This window comes from Pygoscelis adeliae, unplaced genomic scaffold (genome assembly GCF_000699105.1).
Source record: "Pygoscelis adeliae isolate BGI_AS28 unplaced genomic scaffold, ASM69910v1 Scaffold14, whole genome shotgun sequence".
NCBI classification, from domain to species: domain Eukaryota; kingdom Metazoa; phylum Chordata; class Aves; order Sphenisciformes; family Spheniscidae; genus Pygoscelis; species Pygoscelis adeliae.
In genome coordinates this window covers 927884-946212 of record NW_008825109.1, presented here as the reverse complement: position 1 = coordinate 946212, position 18329 = coordinate 927884, and the positions used below count along the sequence as shown (strand labels likewise).

Sequence of the window (18329 nt, the reverse complement as noted above, 5' to 3'; positions counted from 1 at the left end):
AAAATTAAATACGCTTTCTATATTAAGAATGGAACTGATTACAAACGCTGATGTGAATCAAACTTACAGAGCACACATAAAATGAGTCACTTGCTGCACATAAATTTTATTTTGTTTAACATTCATTTTGTCTCGATTGTTGTATAACATATGTTACACAAATGCTAAGTAGAGAATGTCTTTTCATGAATGATACCTACCTTGCTCTATGTAGATTTTCTGTACCAAAGACAATCCAGGTCTAGAGAAAGACATTTGAGATCTTTAATCCATCTTACAAAAGGATAGATTTGGCCAAAAATTTACTGTAGAATACAGACATTATTACCAAATGTTTTCCGCTTGTTAAGAACAAAATAATAAAAAAGCACATGCTCAGTCTAGGTGTAGGTGCAAACAGTTGCTTTCTTTTTCTTGACAGTGTACTTTCTTTAAACAGTAGTATTAATTCTTTCTTAAAAACTAAGATATTAAGTGCCTTCACAGACAGGAGTCCACAGGAAAGGGAGTGAGTGAGTTTGTATGATAAGACACCCCCTTTGAGTGGGGTTCCAATAAAAAACAAGAACATGTTACACTCAATGAAGAAGCTTCAAGCTTTCCAGCACTGTGATGTTCCCTTTCCTTGCAGCCGCAATTTTAATGACTTAAAGCAAGATTATTGAAGGACTCACTCCCATTCCATCCTACACCTCTCACACACACTTCTGTAAGGTATGTCTTTAAGCAACAGCAGCTGCATTTCATATTTGTAAAGGTAATTTGATCTGAAATAACATATTTAAAAAAAATCAGATAGTGACTTTTATTTTTTATTTTCATCTTGAGGGCGCTCACAAGGCATGTGCGGGGCAACCAGGGCATCAGCAGGCTGCCCAGGGAAGTGGTTGAGTCACCATCCCTGGAAGTATTTAAAAGACGGGTAGATGAGGCGCTTAGGGACATGGTTTAGTGGGCATGGTGTTGTTGGGTTGATGGTTGGACTCGATGATCTTGGAGGTCTCTTCCAACCTTAATGATTCTATGATTCTGCTATCTCTGCCACTGACCACTTAGCTGTCTGGAGTCAAATCCACAGCATAATGCATAAACTGAAAAATAATTTGCATGATTGCATCCAGTTAAGCTAAACAAACCACCTGTTCAAATAAGTAGGTCTCATTATAAACCAAATGTTTGTTCTTCCAAAAGCAAATGGAGGACTTACAAGGTGATAAAGCATTTTTGTCCAAACTTTAGTCATCATCTAAACATGCAAACTGTAAATACTTTGTACAAATACACACACCATAACACTTCTGAAAATTGCACTGTTTCACAACTTTGCTGTTATATGTGACCTTCATTAGTATTCTCCTATTTTAGTCTGTGGTGTTGTTCTAGAAGTGCGATAGTACACAGAAACCAGAGAACTGAGCTTGCAACACAGCAACTAGGCTCTATCTCCACAGGCAGCTTGTACCCTTGATGTTTGCATTGTGTGTCCACACACTGCCTTTTACAAAACTGTATTTTAATGCACATCAAACTAAAAACGACACCTTCTGTTAAGGGAAGGTTAAAAACTAAACTGAAATGGTCCAGCTACAGTAAAGCAAGACATATCTTAGCTATGAGAAAGTGTTCTTTCTCTGCACAAGTACCTGAGAATATTAAGGGTCAACACTAACAATGTCTTTTCATGCACTTAAACAACCTTTTAATCTAAAAAAAAAAAAAGTAATAACAATAAAGAGTAAGTGTATGCCCTCATGATCTGAATTTCTACAGGCAGCCATTAAACCTACTCATTCTATTTTTATTTTCCTTACACAGCAAAGTTGGCAAGGAGAACACTTCAAGACCTCCCCCTGGATAGGTTTTAATTTTGGCCTGAGCTCATAAGACTGTTAAACACTTCTGAGAGTCCCACCACCTTCTTCAAATCCATCAGTATCTTACAGGCAAGTGATTCTATCTCTTCCTCCAGAGTACAAACAGCATCAGTTCCTTGTACCAGCAGAAAAAATAAGTATACCCATAAAAATACACCTATACTATTCTAAACACAGTATGAAACCTATCCTGCTTTGAGGAATCATTAATAATTGAACTGTGAGAATATGCTAAATGCAGGCCACCAATGTGCTATACGATCAGATTACAGTACAGTTGTATGCTGTACCCATTTTGCACAAATTAAATTATATTCTAAAGTTTCAGAAACGTTGAAGTCAAAATACAGATTCTGACATGAGTTATAAGGAAATGCAAATAAGCCACTAATCACCCTGTTTGTAACAAGGAGAAATACATTTTAACAAAACTAAATTAAATGCATGAAATCCAAAGTAAACACCTACTCAGTACTGGAAATAGTAACTTTCCTCAGGTACTGACTGTCCAAGCACTCCCTGTCTCATCAACACAAGCACTCTACATTGTCATCAAATTTTATAGGCCACCATTTAAATTCCTTTTAACTGAGCATAATATTTATTAATGTCTTTTAGATATACAAATCAAAACATCACAACTAACCAGGCTGTTGGAGGGAGAGCATTTAAGTTCAATTCCTCAATGTGTAGTGTCAGTATGGGACAACCACCTGACTCGGATGCCCAGTTAAGACTCTGACTCCTACTACTCTCTTTCGATTAGCCTGAAGCATCTAATGATAGTACCCAACAACGGTATACATACCTCATTGCCCATCTGCACCAACGATATATGGGATTCATGTCAATTTTTGCCATGGATGGGCAATTCCAGTGTTGGCCTCAAAATAACTCACAAGAGATGACTGTACAGAATAGCCTTTCTTCAAGTTACATTCCCAAAGAATAATCTTTGGAAAGCTTTATTCTCTTATCCTTACAGTAAATTACTTTTCTTGGCTCAGAGCTTTAAGATTTTATTGCTATTTAAGTTAGCGATGAAAGATTTAATCACAGATTTGTTAGATTTAACCACTGAACACAGGCTTTTCCAGAACCTTCCAAGCTCCAACAGGAGTCACAGTAGAAGTTCCCAAATATAAACACTACTGGAAAAATTTTGGATTTGCCATCGATTTCCTCCCAGTAATCATTCACAGCTTGAGTTTAGCAATAAAGAAATCCATCATCGTGCCCCCAACACCATCTGGGAGATCAGGCTTTTGGCAGAGAAAAAATGGAGCAGCAATTGCCTAGCAGCACAGGAAATCAATGACTTCCCCATGCAGGGGCGAGCAACAGGCTGCTCCTGCTGAGCGCGGGATCATTCATTTCCCTTTCTGCCAGCAAAGCTGCTTTGTACGTGCAGTGAGCAAAGTCTCCGTTACACTAGCAGGACACACACACCTTCCCCCAAACGTGCCCTTACCAATAGGGTTAGGTAGCCAGCTATGCAATTTCAAGTGAATAGCCAGAACAGGAAGGAGTGAATACATGCGGAGACACCAGTCTCCTGGGAGAGCCTTTAGACACAAGGGTTTCAGGCTATGAGGTAAGTAACAAAGGTCCTAGTACGCTACTGATTTAAGCTTATCTCAAATCTCATGACTTGACAAAGGATTCAACTGAACTTTGACAACATCAGGGCCAGGAAAACCTGGTCTTCCCTTTCCGCCCAGCAGTAGGATAGTACTATTTACTTCCAGCAATTAAAGCTCTAAAACAGGTGCAAAGGTATTTTTTCATTTTAAGCACAACCATTAAAGGGGAGTTAGGAATATCTCAAAAAAAAAAAAAAAAAAAAGTGAGCACATTATCCAGGAGACAACAGGCCACATCAACATCCTTCCAGGCTGCGCTTCTTGATAGCTAAACCACAAGTGTATTTACATATACAATAGAAAACATATATGTGTCCCTTTTTATTGAGAGGGTTTGCAGGAACTGGAATAGTCACTCAAGATCTTTTGTCAAGGTCACAGCAGAGACCACCACTGATCTCTGCAGCTTTAAAATCCCAATTCCTTCCTCAAATTTACTAGCCTTAGTGTTCCCTGGAGCACAAGGCAAGGTAAGAAGGACAGGAGTTGAGAGTTTCCCCAGACACACACTTTACCTTTGCTGCAGGCAAGAAGAATTTCACATCCACATTTTTGCTCCAGGTCAAAGTTCCCAATGAAGTCACAGCAACAGGATCATTACAGGCATGTATGCAGTCATCAAGAACTGAACTACTCTCTGTAACTGGTGTCAGAGGTTACTGATACACCACCACAGATGGAAGGGACTTCTGGTCAAGCCAGTCTTGGCCGTGATTCAAACCAGCGCTCTGAATAAGCGGCTTGTCCATCAACCAGCCCTCTCGGAGATCAGAGGGTATTGCTGTAGCTGTTTCCAGCACTATGCTTGCATATTAACCCCAGTAACTGCAGGCGTGTTAGGATCACCACTGGATCTAGCTGACTGAGTATGTACCAAGCATATTTTGCAGTTTCTCCTGATAACTACACTATTAGCTGTATATCTGTGAATCACTGAGCCTAGAATCTGTAAAACACAGCTATATTACAGCAGAAATATCTTGGTCTCTAGCAGCTTCTAGCTTCTCAGGGAGACTGTTTGCTCATCTTTTACCCACATTTTACACCTCTATCATTTCTTCAGTTTAATAAGTTACACTTGTAAATGCAAGTATCGGCCTTATTTCTCTAGAGTCACCATTGCTCTAAATCAATTCAGGTCATGCTGAAATTAGTCTTGCCCTTCACCAGGTTAACAGCTTCTCCAGTTTTGCTATAATTAATACTTGTCCGCAGATAAATTACAAATGAAGTGAAAGACAAAAAAGAAGTAGGATTACTCTGTAATATTTTTTCTTGCCACTCAATCCCCAAGTTCAATAAGAAGCCTCTCAAAATCTCACTCTACCACAATTTAGTAAGTCAGCAAAAGAGACACTGCTTGAAGGTATTTCATAGAAGAAATAACATGTATCCTACAAGAGATTCCTCAATAAATGTCACCACACATGGCCCTACCTGTTTTCCTGCACAAGGGAAAAAGCTCACTTATTTTCTAAGCTTGCACCTTCTTCATAGTCCATGCTAGCTGCAGTAAGACTCAGCATTTGGTCACTCTAGACAGCAGTAGGCCTGCATTTATCATGGTGGAATGTCCCCTCAATGTTTGTTCTTACAGTTTATGGAAAGGCAAGTACAATGACTCATAAAACTGCTGCAAGAAAAAGCTGAAACAAGTTAACAGAATGAGCTTCTTTAAAATGACATTCTTCATCCTACGTTTCCGGCATGCAGAGTCAAAGCCGCATCACACTTTCAACTGACAGATTTAGAGCTATTATTTATCATAAATGGCAAGACCATCACTGAGGCCAAGTAATGCTTCACGATGTGTTCCCGAACTGCTCACAGATCTTAAGTATACTATAAACAGTGGAAGGCCTGGTTCTACGTTCTACAGAAAAGTAATTTTTTACTAATGTACCATTCTTTTCCTTTTGGAAAATTATATTTTATTCATGCTGAAAATGATCGTCACAAAAATTCTTACCTGTTTTCCATCTAGTGTGTATAAGCGTTTAACCACCCCTGAATCCAACTTGATGGCATCGGTTATATCAGTAAGGACCTGTTCAAATGAATGTGCTGTCTTCTTGTTGAGCAGAATCCGGACTGCTTTCCGTGGTTTCACTCCACTCCTGATGATAGTGACTAGTTTAGGCCTAATGAAATCCTTATTCTCTTTTGCATCTGGAGTACCTCCTTTAGCAGTGGCAAGAGACGGCACTGAACGAGAAGTAGAAGTTGTCTTAACGTTTACTGACCAGTTTGGGTTTACATTCTTCGTGTACTCCAGCTTCTTGAAGGGTTCTATGGAACCACATACATAGCTTTCCCCTGCAGAAACAAAAATGCCAGACCAGCAAGTCAGATTGGAGGGAGAACAGAAAAATACCAAATCAAATCCTTCTCAAATTATTAAACATTGTTATCATTCTTGATCTACAGTGCATAAAGTATTGATCTCTTCCCTTCTCAGATGCTACAGACCATAAAATATCTTTTAAAGATCACTCGTCAGCTAGCCATTCAGAAAACACTGTTACAAAATCCTTGAAAGCAGCAGTTTTCTTTTCAGAAAACACCATCTGCAGTGGGGATCGCTGCTGTCAGTAAGTAGTGTTCATATCTAATCAGCTGCCCAGCGCCAGCACGTTATCACAGTAGTCTCCCAGCCTTCATGCTTAAATGGCCTGCTCCTAACAAAACAACCGGCCCCAAACGTTCCATATTATTTCCTCTGAAGTGTTATCAAAAACTATAGGTTACAAATAACGTTCTATAAAAGGTGGATGAAAGTGTCATAGGAGATTTGTTAACATTTGATTATTTAAAGCTTTAAGCAGCGTAAACACAGGATATGTGCAGGCAAGAATTCTCACCGTATCATTCTACTAACTCTTTATATAATATGGCAGGAAAGGAAGGCAAAGAGTAGTAATTACAGAGTCCCCCTCACAACAAATTTAAAATACTTCAAAGAAAAAAAAATATTATTATAGCTCATATTTCTATTGGAACATTACCTACAATAAAATATTTTTGCAATTACTACACCCACACAATTTCTGGGGAACTATAACATAGCCAGAAGTCACCAGCATGTCTCTGTTCAGTAATACCTTAATCCAGTCCAGCTGCAGGCTGCTACAAAAGGGGCACCTGCTTAGGTGCTCCCAACCTCTCCCTTGAGCTTGACTGAGTGACTGCACTGCTAGTTGCACTGGGTGAGTTGGATCAGCTCATTGATCTGATTGAACACCACAAAGACAACACTAATTTTACAATGACAAGCTGATCCAGTTCACCCTCTGGCTGCAAAAAAAAAAAACCCAAAGAAAACAATACTAGATCCAGCAAGACTGCACCTTCTGGCAGCCTGCAGTTAAATGCCATTACAAATAATGCAAAATCCTATCCTGAACAATACCACAAAAACATCTGAGATGTTTTAATTCTTCTGGGTTCAGTAGTTCAGTGTATGCTAGCGGCACAGAGGCCTTCATGTTAGCAGTTTAGCCCAAGGTATTAAAATAAAAACAGAACAAAACTCAGTGATATACCTCTTATGCCAAAAAGCACATAAGAACCAAAGATTTTCCTAATGATCCCTACCCTAAGGAAAGAGGACTCACAGTTCAATTATTAAAAGAAAAAAGTATTTAAATTTTACTTCTGGACACAAATTTTAAGATTTCAGGGCACCCAACCCAATCCCAGATAATACAGCACACAAGGCATGCTGGCAGATACACAGAGTTACCACAGTTAGAAATGGGGGGAGGATCTACTGGGACATGAGGCCCCGGATGCAACAGAGGTTCAAGTCTGTTGGCATGATCCTCCAAAGGCGAGGCAGTAACACACTGTACAGCGATTATCAGAAAGGCAGTGGAAGGACTCCAAAAGACGACAAAGAAGTCAGAGCAACATGTGAAGATGGACCACTGAGCAGAAAAGATAAATGCAATGACAGCATAAGATCAAGCAAGAACCATAAAAAGATTTTTTGTTTTCCTTTTTTTTTTTTGTAAAAAGCATTCCTTTAAAGCAGAACAAAATACAGAGTGGGAGATGAAGTAAGGCATTCCAATGCTTACTAACCATTGTGTACATGCAAGTTAATCTGCACTTTGCAGTAACTTCTAAAGTGTTAAGAATCTAAGATGGAATGCTTACACCAACCCTACAAGGGACAAAAGTAAGCTTCTCCTTTTATCCATTGCATATATATGAGAAAGAGATATAGATATATATATGGTAACATCAGAACAGAAATGCTTAGCCGCAGTAATGACCCAAGAGTGATCAAACCATACATGTCTTCTTTTATCCATGTCCTTGTCCAATATTTTTAGCACTAGCTACTCAATTACTGCAAGGTCAGAATGCATCCACAACACCACATCCATAAAATTAACAAGTTATTTAAAACATTAATAGCCTTTTGTACAGAAAAAAATAAAAATATAGTACTATTAATAGGACTGCACTCAATACAATAAATATCTGTTCTATAAAATACTTTGCAGAAGTCCCTTTTCTAAATTTTAAACAAAATTTATTCTTGTCTCCACTTACGTTTGCTGTAAGACTTAAAATCCACCAGCAACTACTTTTTTTTTTTTTTTGGGGGGGGGGGGGGGGGATGGAGAGGGGAGTTGAAATAAAAATCAGATTTTCAGGTTCAGTGCTATCAGGGAAATTGTTCAGTTTAGTTGCATGAAAACAATTCTTTATTTAAAAACAAGTCTTCATATTAAAACTCACTTCTCAAAGGTTAGGTGCATAAACAAATGGCCATACACATTGTACCCAGAAGACTTACATTTAGTTTAAGAACTCTTTCTCTTTTAGTTCCCCTTCTTGAAAGGATAGCATTCCACATGATTTTTAGTATCAGCTATATTTAAAGGTCAGCTGGGTTCCTTGTAGCATTGAACAGCACAGGTCAGCTCTTCATTACAAAACTAATTTTGTGTAAACGGCCATAAAAATGACCAATACAATCACTGAAGTTCTGGGATTGTTTTAACATCAGACTTTTTTCCCTTTCTTCATTTCTAACAGTACTATATCACATCAATAAAATATTTGCACCAAGATATATATATTTTTTCCCCCCCTTGAAGAGGCTTATATTTAGCTACAGAATATCTTGGAGATAGAGTATCCAAGGCCTTCTAAGACAAAATATCTTTAGTAAGAGCTATCTTATATAGGAAAACAGAAGTACAGACACCTCTCCCATAATGCTGTTATTTAAGACTGTTTATACTTCAAGCAAAGTGCTGAGGCTTATAAACCTTCAGGGATGTTAGCCAGGGACTGCAGTTCTCATTCACAGTGGTCCTAAGGGCCAGGCCCGTAAGAACAAAAACTAAATGGACAAAACCCTTATGTCCTAAAACTATCTTATATCTGATCTTAAGATCAGTAAAGCCTGTTTTATGGTAACATCCAGCAAATTTTAAGTACTCAAAACACTAGAAACACTCAAATACAAGCTTAAATTTCCTGAATGTGGAACCCACCCTGACAGCAGACAGAAATTTCAATGTCTAGCCTAATCCTTTAGCACCCATGGTGTTTGTATGCAGAGGAAATATCAAAGAAATGGACAAAAAGCCTTCACCTAGATTTTCATCCTCTCTTCTTTTTCACAGTTACCTTAAGGAGAGAAGACTGAAAAGAAGTTTCAACAAGCGGCATGACTTAGTAGTCCAATAAATCTACCTTCTGCCTTAACTATTACTTCCTCACCAAAACTATTAAGTGATGACACTATTTTCTTTTTTTTTTTTTCTCCTTTTTATTTTTGGCAACCTTTGGCTACAACTGCCTTGCAGACAACAGCCTCACCTCTGTGACTTGTACCTGAGGGGAGACAGCAGCTGTGACCTGCGGACAGGCAATACCAGCAGCAAGTTAGTTTTCCCAGCTCTGAAGCACCAGGAAAATACACCTCCGGGGGTAATCCCACTGAGCACCATCAGCTCTTACACTGGGTCAGACCTAAGCACAAATACAGCCCACAAACATTGGCTTTGACCAACTGACAGCTGGAGGAAGAAGGTGACAATCTCCAAACACGAGATTTGTAACAGAACACGTATTGAAGAAGGAATCTTTGGAGATACTGGATTAAACAAAAGCATAGAAAAGACAGCCCACTTAAAGTGTCTGTTTGACTGCAGCTCCCCAAGAGAGGGGAGCAAGCATTTCACAGTGCAGTCAGCTGTCACTAATGAAATTTTGACTCTTGATTACAGTATCAATGGCCATTAGAAAAAGAAAAGGGGGACACTGTCGTGGTTTAACCTCAGTCGGCAACTGAGCACCACACAGCCGCTCGCTCACTCTTGCCCCCCACCCCGCGGGATGGGGGAGAGAATCGGAAGAGTAAAAGTGAAAAAACTCGTGGGTTGAGATAAAACAGTTTAATAATTGAAATAAAATAAAATCCTAATAATAAGAAGAAGAATATACAAAGCAAGTGATGCACAATGCAATTGCTCACCACCCACGCACCGATGCTCGGCCAGTCCCTGAGCAGTGGCCCCCCTGGCCAGCTTTCCCCCAGTTTATGTACTGAGCATGACGTCACATGGTATGGAATATCCCTTTGGCCAGTTTGGGTCAGCTGTCCTGGCTGTGCCCCCTCCCAGCTTCTTGGGCACCCCCAGCCTTCTCAGTCAGTAGAGCATGGGAAGATGAAGAGCCCTTGACTGGTGTAAGCACCACTTAGCAACACCTAAAACATCGGTTTGTTATCAACATTATTCTCATCCTAAATCCAAAACACAGCACTGTACCAGCTACTAGGAAGAAAATTAACTCTATCCCAGCCGAAACCAGGACAGACACCCAGCTGTTTTGGGATATCTGACATCTAGGAAAAAAGTCATTACTAAATCTTAGAAAGTAACACTTTCTTGACAGCCCTCCTGCCTCCTCACAGCAACACTGCAAATGAAACGTCATTTAACTCTTCCAAAAAAAAAAAAAAAGATACACAATGCTTCTTTGCCAGTTTTGAACCAGTAATCCTACAATTTAAATTGTGCAAGTGCTCAACACTCCAGGAAATTCCATGTGGAACAATTAAAACGAATCTTAGCATTGAGAAGCTAATCAGAAAGTTAATCATGTAGAAGGCAGATCCCAAAACACAGTTTATGGTTAAAAAAAAAGAGACAAACAAAAACCTACTACCTGCAGTTACACATCTGTCAAAATTCAATGCAGCTGAACCACTAGAGCCATGTAACACTGAAGGAGAGTTCTTAAAGGTCATGACAGAATTTCATGATGTGCTTCATGTATTAAAAATATAATTTAAAAAATAATATCTGTGTACAAGGTGACTGAATATAATTTAAAAAATAATATCTGTGTACAAGGTGACTGTTAAGGAGACATTGAATCACAGCCTGTAAGTACTGGAGCCTTCCTGATGCAAATGTTGATTCCCTCTTTGGCATATTGGTATTAGCAGTTAGTTTGTTTCCTTCAGCTTGCTGATATTCTCACTACAAGAATGATCAAGGCATTCTCTCTTAAAAGGGATTATTTGCATTACTTTTCTGTGCTAAAGGCGACTTGGCCTAAAATGGCTTCATAAAGAAGCCAGCCAGTCTTAGGTGAAAACCTGCAGAAGGAATAGAGAACCTGTTTGAATCATGCAAGCAGAGAGGGAAAAACCAATCCCTCTTTGTGAGGCAGCAGGACTGCCAAATTATTGAAAATAGTGTTGATTCCTCATAGGAGAGTACATACGAGGAAAGGAAAGTTAATTTATGAGCCCACCAGAGATGGAGAAACTGCAGTAATTGCACAGTTTGGTGGTGGGGCATCCTGGCGAGGATGCTCAGTGCAGCAGTCGTTCGTTGCGGTCCATTTCCCCAACAGATGGGGCAACAAACAAATCAAGAGAACAGGGAAGGGACTGGCACTCCCAGCACCTCATGCAACAGGCACACCTGCCCTTCTTCCTTTCCACCCTTTGGTTTGGTACATGCAAGAAGGTAGAAGAGCAGTCTCTCAGGGGAAAGGACAAAAAATTCTGACTATCCCTCACCACGCAGAGCGGATTGCAAAAGGAAGATGACCTGAACCAAATAGGTTACTACCTGATAGTTCCCAAATGTGTTAGTTAATAGAGCAATAACCTACTTAAACTACATTACTGCTGCCTTGTCTTTCTGCAGTGTCTGAAAAAAAAAAAAAAAGCAACAGTGCAAAAGAGATGGAGCATCTACAGGAAATAAATCTGACCTACCCATGTTCACCTAGCAATCAGATGCACCTGAAACTTTAAATCAGATCTCCTCGGACCTTTTAAAGGACTTCTTTCGCACATGATTCTTTCTGCTTAGCTCAGACTAAAAATTCTTTTTTTTCCCCCTCATCAAAAGCCAAGTGAAAAAATAAAGACATACTTCCTCGCCTCTGCCCCTCCCCCAAATTCCCCCCCCCCCCCCCCCCCCCCCAATTTCCACAGTCTTGCTACAAGCAAGATAGGCATTGCACACGCTTAAAAAAAACAACTGGAAAGCACCTAGAATAAGAAAGCATGGGACGTTCTAAGAAGTTGTTAAGGAAGACACAATGTGAGTCAACTGGCTAACGGATGAGTCTTCTCAAATTCATGAAATAAAATAACCAAATAAACAGTGCCAAAACAACCCTCTACCATTTTATGCAACAGGATTATTCAGCTGTTTGTTTATTAAACAATATAAGGATTGCAGGCATTTCTGCCACAGGATCCAGTCCAAGTTTCACTAACTTAGATAGCCCTGGATCAAGTCCATGGTAAACATCCAGTGTAAATTCAATCCTATGAACAAATGTCCACAATAGGTTCAGCTCTACAAACATTTAAACAGATACTTTACTATTATTATTTTGATAGCATATTACATATGCATATGAATCTTTCCAGCCCATCAGTTCCCAGCTGCTGAGGTAGGAACGACTTAGAAGAAAGACCATTAGCTCCAGAGTACATCAGAAACCATGTCAATCAATTCCTACAGTCTGGCCTGGCTGGGCTTCTCACCAGCACCACCAGAGCAGGTGGCAGAGTCAAGGAAGAAGCAGTAGTAGCAGGTGGGAGAGGGAAAAGCTGAGATAAGAGGAATGAGGTGACAGTGGGAGTAGCAAGACCCACATACAAAAAAAGTCAGGAACTCTGTCACAGCCCACCACTTCAGTAAGGAGACGCCACCTTTTGAACCGTCCACTGGCAGGCAGCTTCTCTGCTGCATCGAACACAAACTGCCTGCCTCTACTTGCAAGAGCCTTCCTGGAGTCCTCATGTGACCCATCATCTCCTCTGCCACTGCAGTGAGGTTCACATCTCCCAAGAGTTACTAGCCAGTTACAGCCACTACCAGATTTTAAAACTGGTATATCTGTGCTCTTTCAAACTGCTCCTTCAATGAGGACTGCAGCTCCAAGATAATCCCCAAGAAACATTCATTTTTCTTTTTCAGATTATTCCTTAAAACTATTTTTGCCATTATGCCTACACAAAATGTGCACAAACACATACAAGCCTTTACAATAGTTTGGCAGTGCACCCAATATTGTCATATGACAATATTGTTTCCCAATACTCTCTCAGCCTTATGGTTTGGTGTTTTTGGTTTGTCTTTGTCTGCCAGTTCTCTGCTGCAGGGTTCATCTTTTGTGGTAGGTATTGTGGAAACCTAAAACAATTTATTCTGGTACATACCCAAGACTCTGAGGTAATAATATAACAAAAATTAATAAGAAAGGGATGCAGTTCTGGCTATGGATTGATTCTGTGGTCTTTGTTCCACATAGCAGGACCCCAGGAGTAAAAACTGTACATAATACTCTTTGTTTCAGAGTTATCCTGCTCATTCCAGTCTATTACTGTTCATGTTACACTGTTCAATGGTAATTTTGGGGATAAGACCCATCAGTCCACCTCTGCCTTCAGCTTTAAAGATGGTACACTTCTGGAAAAGCAAGAGACATTTAGTTCTTTCTTGAGACTTTGTTTACAGCTAGACAATTTAGTCTTAAGAGGCCTTCTATATGTTTGATTACATGTCACACCTAGGAAATAAAGTCAGGTCACATTTGGAAACCATTCTTTGAAGGTAGGAGGGTCCTGAACATCAGGTCTGACAAAAAGAAGGTAACCTGAATCCATTGCGTTCTTTCCTTCATCTAAGGTGACAGGAGAAGAGAAGTTATAGAGCGTGTGAAACTTTTACAACAGTAGTACCCCTTGTTATCAAATTCCAACAAGTCTCATATGCCCCAAGTCTTAAAAAACCCAACCAAACAAAAACCCAAAACCCCTAGGGAAGTAATTAGTTTCAAATAAAGGGAAGATATGCCCATGCACCTCAAAATAACCTACAGCACCAGCATACAGCCATGCCAGCTCCGAATTGTATGCAGGACAGAACTAAGTACTACTGAAGCAAAACAGCTCCTTTACAGTCTTTTTCCTTTGGGACTATCTTTCATGCAGTTCCATGTATTTAGCTCTGGAATGAGAGTGGCTGCTGTCGTATTTCCCCCAGGAGCTAGTTGCTTCTCTGCCTTCATGTACCATATGGGAAGGTAAGAGTACAGTAACTTCCTCACAGGCATAAAGGCAAAAAAACACCACCAAATCAAGGCCTTACACATTTACCTTACAACACAATCACTAAAATCAATGCCCAAAAAAAGAAAAAAAATATCATCTAAATGCATAACAGTCTCATTAAATGAATTCATACAGTAAAGGAATAGTCTCACCATGAAGAAAGCAATGCTTTGTATTTCAATAGTTTGAGCACAAATGTCATTTGGCAAGAGGCAAAAATCAAGTGATTTTCCAGCTATTTAAACACAAAGCACAGCTTCAAGCTAATTAATGCTGTACCAGACTAGCCAAACTCTAATAAATTTGTACAGTAAATAGTGGAAGGGGCTTACGTAAAAACCATCACTGAGCTAATAATATATGAACCTGTACTCTACAGTGAAGCTCTAGGAGGGAAACAGAACAAAATAACCCACCTTGCAGCTTTATACTAATAGACAGAAGCCCCCTTTCAGGTGGAACAAGGATGTAGCTCTCTACTTGCACACAAAGACTGACTTCTGTAAATCCCACAGTGTTAATAGCACAAGAAAATAAAACCGTCCAACTTGAACTATGCACAGGAAGAGAGGATGTGTTCATTGAAAAGGTAGGGAATAAAGTGCCGCAGAACTAAAAGAAATCCCAAAGCCCTTCTTTAAAATAAACTTATGCTCTTGTACTGTCATTCATTTTGACTGACTGATTTATAACTGGTATTATTCTTCTCTAGGATGCCAAAATAAACCAATCTTATAGGTTGCTGAATTTATTTCTGCATTCACTTCTTTCTTTTCAAAAGCTGGTTCTGACTGGCAGCAGAAGACTGCAAATCAACATTAACATCAATGACACTTGCTTCTTGATGAGCATACCAATCAAATAAGCACAATTATTTATACCACTACTGAGAAGAAAATGCACAAACACTGCTTTTAAACAGATGTTGATTAATATTGGTCTTTCCTCCCAGAAATTGATTTTCTCCACCAATTAAATACTGTCCTGACAAACACAGCTCTAACTCTGCCCTGGAATTCAGACCAGTTTCCTTTCCATTTCACTAAACCTATGGTCCTAACCCCAAAAACCCTTACTTACATGGACAATCCCACCACTTCAATATTCTTTTTGAGCATTTTCATGTTGACTCCTACTCTCCTTTTTATGCAAGGAGGATTATCAAGAATATCCTCTTCTTAAAACTTCTCCTTAAAAAGCTTTCCTCTGCTATGACACTTAAAGGAGACAACTCAATGGTGGCTGAACACCTGCTATGCAAAGAAGTGCTCCTCTTTCAGGAACCTTATTCGGCATTACCCTTTTCTTGTCTCCCCATGTTAGCCACCTTCTGATCCTCTCATTACATCCTGATACTGCAAGTTCTCTCACCTGATGCTAAAAATGAAAATCATAAAGAAATTACAATCTCTGTTACAACTCTAAATTGGCTGTCCAGTGGCTATAGACCCATGCTTTATGGGTTTGCCCGTGGCATACTGGGGCCAGGGGCAAGATGGAAGCAATGATGAAAAAATTGTTCCACCTTTATTTTCTTTGAACACAGTCAAGGACCTGAATTTAAACTTTACAGATAAAAAACAACCTCAGTTACGGCCATGTGCTAGTTAATGCTTTCAGACCTTATACATTCTGATGTTTTATACTGGGAGCTATTGCCTACACACACAAAAAGAAACCTACTGCAAGCCAGAAACGCTTTATGATGGAAAAGCTACTTCAGCTATTTGTAAAACTTGTAAAAGGTATTATTGATATCCTAGGCCTAATATTCAAATTGGTTAATGCTGACAGCTTCTTTTGCCAACAAAACTATCACTGAAGGAGTGATAAATTCAGTGTCAATGGGCAAATTAGCAACTGGCATCTCCAATGTCTGACAGTGACCAAGACCCATCACTTCTGACAAAATCACTGGTAGTGCTTTATACTGCAGGTACATGAGCCTTATTTAAAAACAACGTAAGGATGCCAATGGACTGGGGAAGAGGAAAAAGGAAATGCTGCAGTGGAGAAAAGTTTACAATCTACCCCAGCTGAACCATGGCTACAGCATTACTCTTTTAACAGGTTGCCTACATTTATGCCACTTCCATGAGAGGCGAGTATTTTACTTAAGGCATACTTACTTGTAGGAAGAGTTGGAGCTCTTCACTAGGTACAGACAGACTTAAAAAAAAGAAAACCCATCAGAACTGAATTTCATGTAGGTTTCATCAGCACCACAGACTTTGTCAAGTTTAACTGACTAAACTCTCACTGGCATTTTTAAATATGCAAGTTCAAAAGAAGCAGCAGATGCAATCTTCACTAGGTTAACAGAAAGGGAAAGGCCAGACACTTTCAACAAGAGGGAAATAAGTAGCAAGGCAAAAATATTTCATGGCACAATTTAAGATATTCACAATTCTAGTTATCCCATCGAAGATCCTTTCTCTATCAATAAGAACAACAATACCATTACCTATTTGTGGAAGACTTAGCAGATTAGACAAGCAAACACTGACTCAAACATAACTTTACACCTCCAAATCTTACTGCTGACCTTCTACTAGCTGGTCCAAGGAGGAAATCTTCTTGGAGCCATCAATCGTGTAGATTGTTCTCACTCCCTGGGGCAGATTCACATTGTCAGACAGAGTTCGGGTCAGGTCAGCCAGGAGAGCTTCAAAGGATCTAAACCGGTCAGGGGAGATGGCATATACAATTCCTTTGAAATACCGGTCTCCATTACGATAGAAACGAACTTTCTTGGCTTTTTTCTCAGAACTCAGGGTCTGCAGAGTACGGGTTCGGTAAAAGCTGCAGTGGGCACTGTGAGTAGGGCTGGGCAAACCATTCACCCGGGACCCTCTGCCATATCGCTGCGCTTTATCACGCTCATCAAAATGCTCCAGCTCCATATCTCTCCCAAAGGACATCTTGAAGTTCAACCTAAGGGATGCACAAGAGAAAAGAAAAAGTTTAAGAAACTTACACATTTTAAGGGAGCCCACTTTGAGACTTCACATTCTATACATGGCACTTACAGAGAACTACTGTCCAGGTTCAGAAAAATGTTTGAATGAAACCATGCTACGTTCACGTTCATTTTAGAATCATAGAATCATTAAGGTTGGAAAAGACCTCTAAGATCATCGAGTCCAACCGTCAACCCAACACCACCATGCCCACTAAACCATGTACCTAAGCACCTCATCTACACGTCTTTTAAATACATCCAGGGATGGTGACTCAACCACTTCCCTGGGCAGCCTGGTCCAATGTTTAACCACTCTTTCAGTCAAGAAATTTTTCCTCATGTCCAATCTAAACCTCCCCTGGCACAACTTGAGGCCATTTCCTCTCGTCCTATTGCTTGTTACTTGGGAGAAGAGATCGACACCCACCTCGCTACAACCTCCTTTCAGGTAGTTGTAGAGAGCGAGAAGGTCTCCCTGAGCCTCCTTTTCTCCAGGCTAAACAGTCCCAGTTCCCTCAGCCGCTCCTCATAAGACTTGTTCTCCAGACCCTTCACCAGCTTCGTTGCCCTTCTCTGGACACACTCTAACACCTCAATGTCCTTCTTGTAGTGAGGGGCCCAAAACTGAACACAGTAGTCAAGGTGTGGCCTCACCAGGGCCGAGTACAGGGGCACGATCACTTCCCTACTCCTGCTGGCCACACTATTGCTGATATAGGCCAGGATGCCATTGGCCTTCTTGGCCACCTGGGCACACTGCCGGCTCATGTTCAGCCGGCTGTCAACCAGCACCCCCAGGTCCTTTTCCTCCGGACAGCTTTCCAGCCACTCTTCCCCAAGCCTGTAGCGCTGCATGGGGTTGTTGTGGCCAAAGTGCAGGACCCGGCACTTGGCCTTGTTCAATCTCATACAGTTGGCCTCGGCCCATCGATCCAGCCTGTCCAGGTCCCTCTGCAGAGCCTTCCTACCCTCGAGCAGATCAACACTCCCGCCCAGCTTGGTGTCATCTGCAAACTTACTGAGGGAGCACTCGATCCCCTCATCCAGTGACAGTGACAAAAACCTGTCAGCTCTGACCATAATGATCCCAGTTGTTCAATATAGTTCACATAAATGGGAGTTCACATGTTCTGGAATGAAACCAAGGAGGTAGGTACTTCCATTCCCATTTATGACCAACACAAGACTAAATACTACAAATTGCACTTTATTCTTCACAAATAAAAGAAACAAAA

The 18329-nt window shown here is 40.3% G+C and overlaps 1 protein-coding gene across 5 annotated transcripts in view; it reads right to left on the bottom strand.

The window, feature by feature from the left end:
• The window catches only part of DCLK1 (doublecortin-like kinase 1), a 249288-nt gene extending 232224 nt beyond the window's left edge, over positions 1-17064 (bottom strand). For all 5 annotated transcript variants that reach the window (XM_009327719.1, XM_009327720.1, XM_009327721.1 and 2 more), the window contains exons 1-2: positions 16678-17064; positions 5487-5833 (exon numbers count right to left, since the gene is read on the bottom strand). In XM_009327719.1, the coding sequence (XP_009325994.1) occupies positions 5487-5833; positions 16678-17053 (723 nt within the window). In that variant the 5' untranslated portion in view covers positions 17054-17064. The remainder of the gene's footprint in view (positions 1-5486; positions 5834-16677) is intronic.
• Between the last annotated feature and the right edge of the window lie 1265 nt (positions 17065-18329).